General features: G+C 41.8%; 1 protein-coding gene across 2 annotated transcripts in view; it reads left to right on the forward strand.

Moving 5' to 3' along the window:
* GNAO1 (G protein subunit alpha o1) overlaps nucleotides 1-13,701 on the forward strand; it is a 714,636-nt gene that overhangs the window by 547,711 nt on the left and 153,224 nt on the right. Inside the window, exon 8 of one of the 2 annotated variants that reach the window (XM_078670262.1) lies at nucleotides 700-5,729. The exons of the other annotated variant lie outside the window; for it this stretch is intronic. Coding sequence (XP_078526388.1) covers nucleotides 700-887 — 188 coding nt within the window. The 3' untranslated portion in view covers nucleotides 888-5,729. Of the gene's footprint in view, nucleotides 1-699; nucleotides 5,730-13,701 lie in introns of those variants that run through there. 2 annotated transcript variants of the gene reach the window in all.

A 13,701-nucleotide genomic window follows, 5' to 3' on the forward strand; every position in this document is an offset into this window, starting at 1 on the left:
AACCCACAATGAATGCCAGTTTTTCACAGTGCTGTGCACCACCATACACAATACAAAACTGCGCTCTCCGCAATGAGTGCACCACTGTTGACAATAGAGGGTGGAACTGGCTGTGAGGCAGGGCACTGCTGTCATCTGTGTTATGCACTGTTGCCTATAATGCAGTGCTCTGTTGCCCTACAACTAAGCTCTCTACCTGACTCCTCAACTCTGTTTTCTTCTTTGGAGAACAACGGTAGTCCATGCAGTACTTCACCATGGACAGGCCACTACTCTTGCAGTGATTATAACTGTTTTGTCCTCTTGCTTGAAATATTATTGTCCTCCCTCATATTTCCATCTATAATAGTTTTAATGTTCATGGACACTTACACTCTTTTATAGGACTATTGAGACATGGTGGCTTTCCATGGTATATAAGGCATTACAATGCATAATTGTTTCACTGTGATGCCTTCATTCAAAAGAACATTTGCCCGTTTGACTTGAACATTAAATGTTTAGTTTAAATGTTTAATTAGCAAATGTGCACCAAGAAACGCATCGAATACCAAAGCTTTGGTTCCAAATCGACTATATGTTTGTTAAATATTAGCTGGAACATGGTCTTAAACATGCATATCTTTAGGTTTTCAGTGTTTATTACAATTGTACTAATGAATGGTTGCAATCTCATTGGTTTCTCGCCATGTCTTACAGGCACCAACTCTTACAATGATGCTGTGGCCTACATTAAGACGCAGTATGAGAGCAAGAACAAATCGCCCAACAAGGATATCTATTCTCATACTACCTGTGCCACCGACACGAACAACATTCAGTTTGTGTTTGATGCTGTGACAGACGTCATCATTGCCAACAACCTCCGTGGATGTGGACTCTACTAATGCTGCCCTCTTCCGTAACAAAGAGAGAATTACTTCTCTCTATAGGTTGATGGGTTCATCTTTTTCTTGTTTTGTTAGAGAATTCGAATCCTGAAAAAGAATTGCATTCCACTAAGGAGTCAAGACAAGAGATCTTTCAACCCTAAAGTCTACATCCCTCTCATTTGAATTTCCACATCATCACCATCACGGATCATCTGCTCTTTATTCTGCCATCGGATTGGCAGTCATTGTTTGTGGATGGTACATCGAGCAGGCTCCAAAATGTACATGGAGAACCACCAATGAAGATCCTGGAGAGGATAATTTATGCCAAGATGCTTTTGTTGCATCAAGGCACAATCATCTCCACTGGAAAACACATTTCTAGTGTCTGAAGAGTAAATCTTTGGCTATTAACAGGCCAATGAAGACTTCTTATTTCACACAATTACCAATTTGAAATCCAATAAGATTGTGTTTTGCCAGTGGAAAATATGAGCAGAATTGTGGATTATTGGATACCCAGCCAGTCATTTTTCTGAAGCGCCCTATTTAAATTTCCAGTCCTATTTATTTTTATGAAAATCTTGATCTACTTGCTGTGATGTTTGATATATTTGCCCTGTTCTGTTATTCCCTGTGTCCTTGTCTGATTTGCTATGAAAGCAAATGTGTTCCAGGTTTGCATACTTTTGTGACCCCCGCCCCCCCTTCCTTTTACTTGTTTGTGCTCCTATTGTTGTTTGGGCCAGTACTGTTGCTTGGGACACCTTTTTGGCTTCCCCTTGCTGTTGATGGCCCTTGCTTTGCAGGTCTATAGCATCGTCTCACTGACCGGCAAACACAGGAACTGTTTATTTCATATTTCTCATTTGCTCTCATCTGGCAATGCAGCTCACGGGATTTAAGCTCTGTTTTATTGTCAGAGAGCGGAAGAGGACTGTGCTTTTAAAATATTTATCTTTGTAGACTCAGTGGTTCTGACTGTCAGTGTTATTGTGATTGGTACTTGAAGCTTGCAATTCTATTGCATAGTCCATCCTGCAGACTTCTTGGTCTTGATTGTCTCTTTGCTATACACAGACAATTCTGTTATGTTTCCTTTCCATTGTTCATCTTACCCCGCATATGTATTCTTTATATACCTCTCTTCATTCATGTGTCTAATCTCCTGAGAAGTGATATTTCTATCCCAACCATTTTCCAAAACCCACACCCCTGCACACAACAACTACCCTTCGTCCAGCTAACCTCCTCAATGTTGACTTTCACATTGGAGCACTTGACGGAGGCCTGTCCTAAATTTTGGATATTGAAAAAGGAACGCCACAAGCCTACATCTGAGACATCATGAATAGTGCTTGACTTTATCTGCTTGCTCCCTCCTCTCCCTTGGTTTATGTGAAATTTGCTGTCTAAGCACTCATGATGTTGGGCTCGTTGACATTGCTCCATCCAACAAAAATAGTAATTTTCACTTGAATGAGCCCAAGCCACTATCAAAAGACAATAAGTGGCCTCCATAATAACAAATGGTATACCCAGGAAGGTTGGAATAAAAAAAGAACACAGCCTGACTGGTGCATCACAAAGCAGTGGTCCTAAATTGGAACTGGCACCCTGTTGATCGGGTCTATAGACCTTGCAGATTACATTTATGCATTAAACACCCTTTGTAGATTTTATCTATTTGACTCAATCCCCAAATCAGCAAACGAGTAATAATACATCCAACATGTTTATTCTTTTTGCTTTGATCCATGTTGTTGTTCAACAGGTGGATCCAGGTCAGAATGTTACCAGTTATGTCATCCATTGAAAGACTCAGTTTTAAGACTAGCCAGATCTCCTACCCTCCCCCATATAAAATATGCATTTTCATCTGAACATTCAAAACCCAGAGTTTATATTTATAGGAAACTAGTTTTAAGTTGTATAATGTGGCATCCAAAGGCACTTCGATGACCATTATGTATCATGTGGCCTGGTCTATTGGCAGTACTATGGGTGGGAAAAAATTAAAAACAGATTCTCAGAATATTGATTTGAAAATGCAGATTGAGTCAAATAACCAGTATATTTCAGTGTGAAGTAGTTGTTCTGTTTATAAAAATGGTGCCTAAAGAAAATAATACATGATGCAGACTATGTCATGTACTCCCAGCTCCTGACCGCTCACTTAGGGTATTACAAGTACAATACAGATGTTGAGCAATCCTAAGTCCTTAGAGTCAAGCAAGATGTATCTGCATATCTGTGTACATCTGGTGTGTGTAGTGTATGGGAAGAGGTCGAAAAAAGGATTACAACTATGGGCAGATCAACGAAGCTTGGGAATACAGCAGCCATCTTGAAGTAGAGCTAATTGGTTACTGTAGGACAACTGGAAAAAAAATAAAAAGGCTAATAGTACTGAGGGGTACCCTTTTGATACCTTAATTTGTTAATTATAGTAATGATATTGTACCAATCAGCATTATAAAAAAGATTTTACAAACCTTTAGAAAGTGTTATTTTAGGGTGTGTCAAATTCAGCTTGTTCTGAAATAAATACTTCTAATATCTGTATGGTGAACATTCTAAGTTTCAGAAAGATCCGGCTCTCCCCTTTGTCTTAGTCTATGTGGCCAGTACATTTCCTTGTGGAAAGCCCCCAGTTTGAGGAATCCTTGCTCTGAAGCACGCATGTGTAAAGCAAGGTGGATCAGACTTGTGAGACCGGCTATAGTGACAATATTATGGACCATAGAAGTTAATTCATTGAGGCAAGTTCCAGCCTTAGAAAGTAAACTCTTCTTGAAAGTGCCTACTGGCTGCCTCTGTGTTTAAGTTATCCCCTCACTTAAATTTTGGGGGAAGTGGGCGGGTTTAGCACACTTTTTTGACACTATCTTAACACTTTAAGAAAACTAGACTTGAATTGCCCCCAAGAGACAGAATGAATGAATCGTGTAGCTGTGCCAAAGATGGCTCGCCTGTCAAATAACATAAGGGTTAGATGGTGTTAAGTCATATATTTTTTTAGCTTTAATTATTCTTATAATAATACATGCTTTTGCTTTGCCACGGTCTGCAGAGAAAGCCATTTTTCGGACCTTAGGTGAATAGCATAGAAAATATTGACCGAGCGATTGCTGTGAGGTCGCAATAAATGTATTGGGGGGTTAGACGCCTTCCTTAAGGACAGTTGTGAAAACATTATTTTTTCTTGATGTGGCACACTCAAAAATAACCATAAAGTCAGTTCATAGTGGCAACCATGGAGTACACTTGGCTTATATGACTGTATTGAAGTATGCAAGGTGCTGTGCTACAAGCGTTTTTTCCTACAGTTCATTTGCCGTAACGGCAAGCAGTTTTCCACACACAGCGGCACCAGACTTCAGAGGACACTTTCTGTCGGACAGAAGGATGCACCTCTATGTTTACGCCTTTTCAGTTCTTAACCTCCCATCAGATTTGCCAAATTATGTGCCAAATGTAGAAAAAAAGTCGCCTTTGTCGCTATCAAAAGTCACGTGTGGCCCGAACCAAGATTGAGGTCAGAAGTATTACCCAGAACAAGGTCTCGTGCCAGCCAACTCCCCATCACAGAAGTTGTTAATGATGCTATATACATTTGTGACTTTAAATTTGAGTGCGCGTATGGGAATATATGGCTGTATCGACTTACGTACATAACAACAACATCATGGTAGAATAGGCCTCGTTTTGTAGGGTCCTCCAGTCTATAATGACAACCATGCTGAAACGTTAGGAACACCCTTTTGGGTAAATGTGGTAGGAAACATGTAGGTGTTTGCGCAGTGGTACTGACCCATCGACGTAGCAGAAACGTAGTCTCTTGACAGGACAATAAATCCATATGGTGGTTTGAATTCCACTTTTTGCAATAAAGCTATGTGGCACATCCTCAATATTTTCTAGTCCGTTCATGTGGATCAGAAGTTACTCTGGAACTATTTTCGGAATGCACCATTGCTTGCTGCAGAGTTACCTACCTGTTGTAAAGCTACCTACTTGCCACAGAGCTTACAAGACGCCGCGGCATTCGAGCGCTTTATACGCATTTTTATAACATAACATACAACAGCAGGTTAAGGCAGAATCAAGAGACAAAAGCGCACAGCCATTTACTTTTTAAGGCAAAGTGACAAAGTGTACTACATTGCACCTTTCTTTGCCCCAGCCCAACGAACGTTTCATGGTGTTGACATAGCTCACAAAATCCCTATGTCCTCCAGTGCCTAGGCCACACTTGGCTTGAAAGTGCTGCAATTGCCAACTCTCGCGGGGACATATAATGTGGGAGGTTACATGGAGGATCATAAGAATAACCTATGTGGCTCAGCTCCGAGCTGTTTTAATACTCTGATAGCAGGGTATTGTCAACAATAGGTTACTTTTTAAGTTAACACTCAGTCAGAACACTCACTGAACAAAAGTGTTGCTTTGCTGCTTTTATTTTCTTAATAATGTGCTGAGCGCAATAACACTTTATTCTTATCACTCATCTCAATGGTAATCATTATATCAATTACATAAAGATGCAAGTCTTAGTCTGGCCTTCCACAATTTGAACCTACTACCTGCAGGATATAAACACTCCTGCGGCTTACACAACTAGATTACCAGCCATACAAACTAACGACTTTTTGTGGAAAGCATGTGCACCCTTATTTAAATAGTATTAAGTGTTGTGATGGGCCTGACAGCAGTCATTACATGTAGCGTTTCATGAGCAGTAATTATCCATTCATGGGCCTTCTACCGGCTGTGTTTGTATGACGTACGTCAATCTTCGCTCTCTTAATTTCTGTATCCCAAAGCTGTGGAAATAAATGTGATAGTGAACTGCCATTCAGTGTATCTATTTTCTAACTGTATTTTTAGATGTAATCCAAAGACAGCTATCTAATTTAGACCCACATTTGGAATCCATTGTTGCACAGTTTGAAAAATAAGTGTAGTTCGCACTTGTTTAAGATTTCAAAAAAGACAAATATTTTTAATTTAGGTCAGGGAAAGGCTTGATTTTGTTTCTGAGCTGGCATTGGCTGAAATTAGTTTAAACAGAAGTATTCTTTTTCTTATGTTGCTCACTTGTGCTGTACTGGACCTGCAATAGTGTAAATTCTCTAGGTATATCAACAGCTGTGGAAATTAAACCATCCTATTCCCCGCTTGTCACGTCAGTAAAGATACAGTTGTTCACATGTTCTAAAAGAGACACTTTTGCTGCTGCTGAAGAGTACTGCATTTAATTCCAAAACCTCACCACCTTACTCAATAGACCACCCAAAATTCCCACGGTGACATGCCAGCTCCACAAAAGAGCCTTTTGATCCATCCATTTTTTGTAGAATGCCCCGTGATGCACATATTACATGTAATCAGTATATTATCTTCTCTGCTCCACCATGCAATATGTATGACCTTGTTCCCAACCGCAAACTCCTTTTCTATGTTGTATTCTTCTAAGATACTCAAGAATTCAACATTCTAGTCTTTCACAATGAAGCACAACAGAAGCCTCATTTGTTCTCTGCTGAGCCAATGGATTGAGAAAGTTGAGGCTGGTGCAGAATCCTTGGACTGGAGAAGGATTTATTTACAGGACCTTTCCTTGATATTGCTAGTCACCACTTCTTGAGTTTTTGCCAGTCCACAATAATGTATGTGCATTTGTATTTATTAGAAGAAGGAAAACAAATTCTTGGCACTAAACAGCTAAATATTCACTGATGCTTCCAGCAGAACTCAATTCTTCACCCTGGAAGTGATCAGTCTAGACACATTTCTAATTAGCTACTTTGGTTGCACCATCAGTGCTGGCTTTTCAGTGGCCACAAAACGCCTTTGACCACCCCAGTCACCATTGTTCACATCCTACATAATTATTCTTTGTTGGCTGGGCCTTTCCAGCAAATTTTCCCTATTCAAAAGGCCTGCATTCATCCACCGACCCAGCAAAAGTGACCCTCCTCAAGCAGTCATGCGCAAAAAAACTGTTCTTGTACAAAATTAGTGTAGGGGGCTCCAAAGCTACACATGAAGGTGTAGCTTTACTTTTAACATGGGAGGCAATCATGAACCACCTTTCATACCATTTCTCTTTGCCTTTTGTCAACTGTTGGCTGGACAGGTTGTCCTAAATCGGTTTGGAGGAAGGAGTGGTGAAAGTGTCCACAAGAAACCTATTGCCATTGTGCCACCAGTATTTAACAAGGGTGTTGGGGAACACGCAAACAGGAAAACTTTTTATGTTGCTTACACTCATAGTACAGATGCACAGACTTAACATGTCTTGCATACCTTTATCAACTGCTAAACTGCTACAACGATGTCCTATAGTCAGCAGATTCTGAAACCCTTTATGCAAACTATTTGTCTGATATGGACTCTTATTTGAGATTTACGTTTTTTACCCTTAATTTTCTTGTGCTGCACATTGGTTTCCTGGGAGTTGCTGCTCTCCTAATACACATTCTGCATTTGATTGCACAGAAGAACTGCCTTGCAATATTGTCGCATCATTTATGAAATATTGCCTTTTCCTTGTGCACCAGTCTTAAGTTAAAAATACACTTGGAAGTATGTTTACATTGAAGGGGCGTGCCCTCTACCGTACTGCATCATTTATTTTCTCTTATAGGCAGATGTACCAGAATGTAAACATCTAGTCGTATATCTTTCTAACAATATGAAGATATTCTTAATCTGTAGCTGGTCATGTAAAATGTCACCATGCATGTTGTTGGGTGTGTGGAAGCTGGCCATTCATTTTGCTGGGTGTCTGAAGACTAGCCAGCTTTTCTTGATTCTGTAGACAGGTAGGCTGGTAGTACCTGGTGGCTGTCTTGAAGAGCCAAGTCCTATCTGTGTCTGTTGCTGGAGATGTGGTTTGTCTTACGTGTTGCTTAGCACAAGGAGGCTAGCTATGCATGTTTTTGCTGAGCATAGTGGGACTGGCATTACCTGTTGCTGGGCATATGGAGTCTGCTGTTACCTGTTGTTAGACATGTGGAGGTTAGTGTTTCAGGTTGATGAGTTTATGGATGCTTTCCTCTACATACATGCATTCTACACATGTGGAGACTGCCAATACATGTTGCTGGCTATGGGGCAGTTGTTCTGTCATTACCTGCTCTTGGGGTGGCAAAGCTGTTGTACATTGTTTTGTGCATATCGAGTGTGGATAAATCGATTAATGGACAAGTAAATATGGACAAAATACAGTAGTCCCTGTAAAGCTCTCTTCAGATGTTATCAATTTTGACCAGTTTGATTTGCTGATGTGCTTTAAAATGCAAAATGTTCCTTTGGAAAGAACAAACCCTGTCTAAATCCAATCATTTTTTCCTTTTGAAAGAACAAACCCTGTCTCAATCCAATCATTTTTTATCAGCATCACTGGGCTAATGTTTATTAGAATGCACCATGTGGCACCTAGATTCCCTCAAATTCGGGTTTGGAGAACCCTAACCCCTCTATAAAGTAGTATTCTTTATTTCTTTTTACCAAAATTACTTGCCGGGGGTGTTTAGAAATGAATGCAGTTGTACCATGTATCTCCGAATATTAGTTGAGAAGGAGATCCCCCAGTAGCTATGTTATTCAATTCTTTTTTTTTTCTTCATTTTCAACCAATTTTACTAAATTGGGGTCCTTTAAACTCACCTTTTGTCTGAAATAAGTGGTATTTTATCACTTCCATGTTTTCCCAATGTTACTGGCCCAAAGCACTCCCATAACTCTTGTAGACTGATATGCAGCTAACATTTAAGGACAGTTTAAGAACAAGAAATTATTTGATAGGAGGCCCACTGTCATTAAAACTCCGAGCTTGTTGGGGTCGGCAGTGCCTCAAAGAAAAAAAAACATCTATTTGACATCAAAGAAAACGTTTTAAGTACCACAGAAGAATAACGTACTGAGCAAGTGGGAGTTACTGCTGCTTTCTTAGTGGACTAACCAGAGCTGCTTCAAGTTTACTGTCAGCCCCCTGTTTGTTTAGTGGCATAAATGTGCAGTCAGTCATTCAAAATGTAAACTCCTGTAGTAGCCTTCCTGCTAAGACCAGTTCTCTGACACCAGATCACAGTACACTTGAGAGAAGATTGAGACACTGCAAGAGCAAAGGCAAGTCGGCTGAGCCTCAGCATTTTGGGTTTCTGGCCTTTGGATTTATGTTTATATAAAAATTATCCTTGTCCCTCTTTAGTCGTCCTTGCCTGCAACTTGAGCCCATAAGACAAGTTAGGGCCAGTTAGCCAGCACTATTACCTCACCAGGAGTATACTAGTCAACCATAGTCTCTCGCTTTCTACGTACCAAGACACCCAGGGAGATTGATCTTTTTGGATGTTTACCCAATGGGTGTTTGCTCTGCTTTTCCAGGAGCTCTATCCAGTTATTCCACCACCTGACAGTGTCTGTGTTGGACCTAGTTCTTTTTGCAGGCTTATCCAGAAACATTTTGCCTTCCCCCTGTGTTTTTTATGACCTGTTTTTGTTGGCTTTAGGACACTAGGTGCTTTACCACTGCTGATCATATGCTTGCTGGTGTAAATTGTGTTATGGATTGGTTATCCATGATTGGCATATTTAATTTACTGTTAAGTCCCTAGTAAAGTGCACTGTGTGTGCTTGGGGCTTGTAAATCAAATGCTACTAGTGGGCCTGGAGCACTGATTGTGCCACCCACATGAGTAGCCCTGCACCCATGTCTCAGCCCTGCTACTGCAGTGTTTGGGTGGGCAGTTTTAAACTTCCATGTCAACCTGGCAAGTGCACCTACCTCCCATGCCCTAGCTTTCCCTTTTTTTCTAATGTAAGGCACCCCTAAGGTAGGCCCAAGGTAGTCCCAGAGGCAGGGTGAAGGGTATGTGAAAGGTAGGACATGTACTGGTGTGTTTTACATGTCCTGATATTGCTAATTTTGTTTTTCACTATTGCAAGGACCATCTCTCCCATAGATTATCATTGGAGTTGCCTTGTAACACCCTACAAGTGTAACTTTCAATTTGGAAGTGATACAGATCCTGAGTTTAGGTCCCTAAACTCTGGATTTAAAAACACATCTTTCTGTGAAGGTGGCTTCTAAATTGTGTGTTTGAAAATGCCACTTTTTGAAAGTTGCCATTTTCTTGCTATACCATCCTGTGCCTCTGCCTGTCTGTGGAATCTATGTCTGGTTTAGACTGACAGTTGGGCAGTTTGTGCATTCACTCTAGACAGTCACACAAAGGGAACTCAGGTGTGCCCTGCATATCCTGATGCCCATCACCAGGCTGATGGGCTTCTCTGAGCTAAAGTGGTGGGAGGAGTGTCACAGACACCTGAATAGGGCTGTGCCTGTCCTCACACAAAGCTTTCTCCACCCCTCCTGAAGTGTGCCTGGAGCCGGGTGAGAGTAAAGCAGAATCTGTCCACTACAAAGACTATCCTTTGAAGTATGCCCAAGTCAAAGGCGGAAAGAGGTCTAAGTATTGGACCTGTAACCCCACATTTTTAGAACACTTCTAGATCAAGAGGAGATTCTGCCAAGAGGAAAAGCTGTTGAAGGTGTTGGAGGGGATTTGCCACTCTGTTTGATGCTGTCTTTGGCTGGGTTGCTGCTTCTGTCTTGGACAGTGGAAAGACTGGACTTTACTTTCTGATCCTGCTTGACAAGGTTTTCCATTGGATTGTCTGTGCTTGCCTCCTGTAGGAAGTCTCCGGGCCATCAAAGACTTCACCTGCAGCTCCCCTGAACTCCTAGGTTGGGAGTTCTAACCTGCCATATGGTGCCAATCCCAGTTCTGGCCGTTGGAGGTGGTTTTGCTGCTTCAAGTACTAAAAATCCATGCATTGCCCTTCAGCACCTGTTTTTCCCGCTGCAGCAACGCTGTGCAGTTGAAAAACAAACTCATTGCCACTGTGCAACTGAAGAATCGGTGCAAAGAATGTCATGTGGCTGAAAGCTCACCGCATTTGCTCATTGCACCATCAGGATTCCAGCAAGCCGGGCCGACGAAGGCTGTGATGCCAGAAACCGGTCCCCGGAAGCTTGTTTCCTTCCTAGTATAAGAATTGGCTTGGTAGTTTGGTTTGCCCTGTTCCCATCATGCACTGGGACAGGAACAGACTAATTTGCATATAGCCAGGTTCTGAGCTGGGATGGTGCAGTGAGCTAAAAAAACAGGTGATGGATTAAAACCATGATCTCTTGACTTGGTAAGAGTATTCTGCATCATTCAGAAACTCTGTCCATCACCACCCCTTTTTCCAAAATCGATTTTATCCACACTATGTGTGGGAGGGTATACTCAGACGTGAGTCCCTTGCTCATTGCACCATCAGGATTCCAGGAAGCCGGGGCGACGAAGGCTGTGATGCCAGAAACCGGTCCCCGGAAGCTTGTTTCCTTCCCAGTATAAGAATTGGCTTGGTAGTTTGGTTTGCCCTGTTCCCATCATGCACTGGGACAGGAACAGACTAATTTGCATATAGCCTGGTTCTGAGCTGGGATGGTGCAGTGAGCTAAAAAACAGGTGATGGATTAAAACCATGATCTCTTGACTTGGTAAGAGTATTCTGCATCATTCAGAAACTCTGTCCATCACCACCCCTTTTTCCAAAATCGATTTTATCCACACTATGTGTGGTAGGGTATACTCAGACGTGAGTCCCTTGCTCATTGCACCATCAGGATTCCAGCAAGCCGGGCCGACGAAGGCTGTGATGCCAGAAACCAGTCCCCGGAAGCTTGTTTCCTTCCCAGTATAAGAATTGGCTTGGTAGTTTGGTTTGCCCTGTTCCCATCATGCACTGGGACAGGAACAGACTAATTTGCATATAGCCAGGTTCTGAGTTGGGATGGTGCAGTGAGCTAAAAAACAGGTGATGGATTAAAACCATGATCTCTTGACTTGGTAAGAGTATTCTGCATCATTCAGAAACTCTGTCCATCACCACCCCTTTTTCCAAAATTGAAAGCTCACCGCAGCCTGAGTTCCGAGCACTGTCTCTCTGATGTCCGAGACCCCCACTCTGACACCAATGCAGGCCCTGCTGTGCAGCTGGGAGGATCGCCGCCACTGTATCGACCCAGCGTGCCTGGATTTTCCACGTGTTGAACTCGTGCGCCAAGTCTCCTGCTACATTACCCACAGTAAAGGAAATTGATGCATTGCTTCCCCTGGCAGTAAGGAATCAACACAACACTTCTCCTGCCGTGCAGCAGAACTGACACCTCTGTTCCCCTGGGACTTAGGAATTGATGCCTCGCTTCTGTTTTTTACACTGCCCCTGTCCCCCCTTTCTGCGTCTGTTTTTCATCTCAGATTTCGCCACATAGAAGTTAATCTGTGCTAAAATCAACTCACCCATGGAGTTCTATGGACTATCCATGCTTAACCATTAAAAAGTGATATCTCTACTTAAGTATGTTGGATTTTTGTTGTTTTGGTCTTGTTTGGTATAGGTAAAGATTCGTTTTTTTTTCTAAATTGGTGTGGATTCCATTTGTAATATTTGCACTGTGTTAGTTTGTGTTTTATGTACAAACGCTTTACACATTGCCTCTAAGCGAAGCCTGACTGCTCATGTACAACTACCAAGGTAGTGAGCAGGGGTTATCTTGGGTATGTAACTCTCTTACCCTGACTAGAATATGGGTCCCTACTTGGACAGGGTGAAAGCCACTTCTAACTAGAGACCCCTATTTCTAACATTCTGTCTGCACTAGACTCTGAGAAAGACCATGTGACCCTGCACTGAATAGCAAGTTGCAAGTACTGCTATGATGCCGAATGTGGAACCCACTGTTTATGAAAAATCACCCACTGGTAATAATAGGAGTAGAAACTAGACCCAGATGAAATCTAACTAAAATTGCTTGTTTTACGTCACACTGATATTGTGAACTTTTTTCCCATTTTGCGGTTGCACTATTTGTAACAGAAAGTGTCTTAAAGGGACAGTAACACTGATATCTCCTGCGGCCAAGCGACGTTTTTGTTCCCACTACTATTCTGTCTGTGTCTTGCTCAGTATTGTTAAGTAAATCATGCCCTCCTGTTCATTTTTCACGGCAGATACTTGCCAAGTGCATTTTGAGTGGTATGTCCATTTTTTCGTAGCTTTCCCAAAACTTTCCTGTAATTTACCTAATTTCTTGTATAGCCGTCAAAATTGATATGCGTTTTTTCTAGTTGGTTCTTCGTGATTACTCTCTCAAAAATATCCCATTACCCCAAATTCCCTCTTTTTTGAGGATGTTTGGCCTTTGTGTGAGTTTGTGAAGGAGAGAGTGAGGGAGGCGAGTGTATGTGGAGGGAGGCGAGTGTGTGAGTGTGTGGGGTCGTGTGCACACATTATTTTTCTGGCTGTGTTCCCAGGCTGACTATACAATTTCATTATTTGTTATGGGATATCACCCCAACGTTGCCATGCATGCCTGGATTCAAGAAGGTAAAGTTAATTTAATTGCATACAGTGCATTTGTGCTTTATCATTCAAAGGCGCTGCATAGCAACCTATTACCTAACTGAGCAAAGGCTGCCTGCGATAATGTTCTGCAGTGTGGTGCGGTGTTGAAGAAAACATTCTCGCATAATATAACAATTATCTAATTAAGCTTAAACACCCTCCAGGGAGTTGGATCAGGAGAATTTATTCCCTCGAGTACAAGTCCCAAAATGGAAATGTTTGTCCTTTAGGAACATTGAATTCTGGTGGGTATATAGCTTCTCTGCTAACACCTCCTCAAATTTTAAAATGTGTTATTCTATTAGTTCTTATAAATTGCGCGAGGAAGGAAATGGGTCGTTGTTGAATTGAGGTGGCA

This window comes from Lissotriton helveticus, chromosome 12 (assembly GCF_964261635.1).
Source record: "Lissotriton helveticus chromosome 12, aLisHel1.1, whole genome shotgun sequence".
NCBI classification, from domain to species: domain Eukaryota; kingdom Metazoa; phylum Chordata; class Amphibia; order Caudata; family Salamandridae; genus Lissotriton; species Lissotriton helveticus.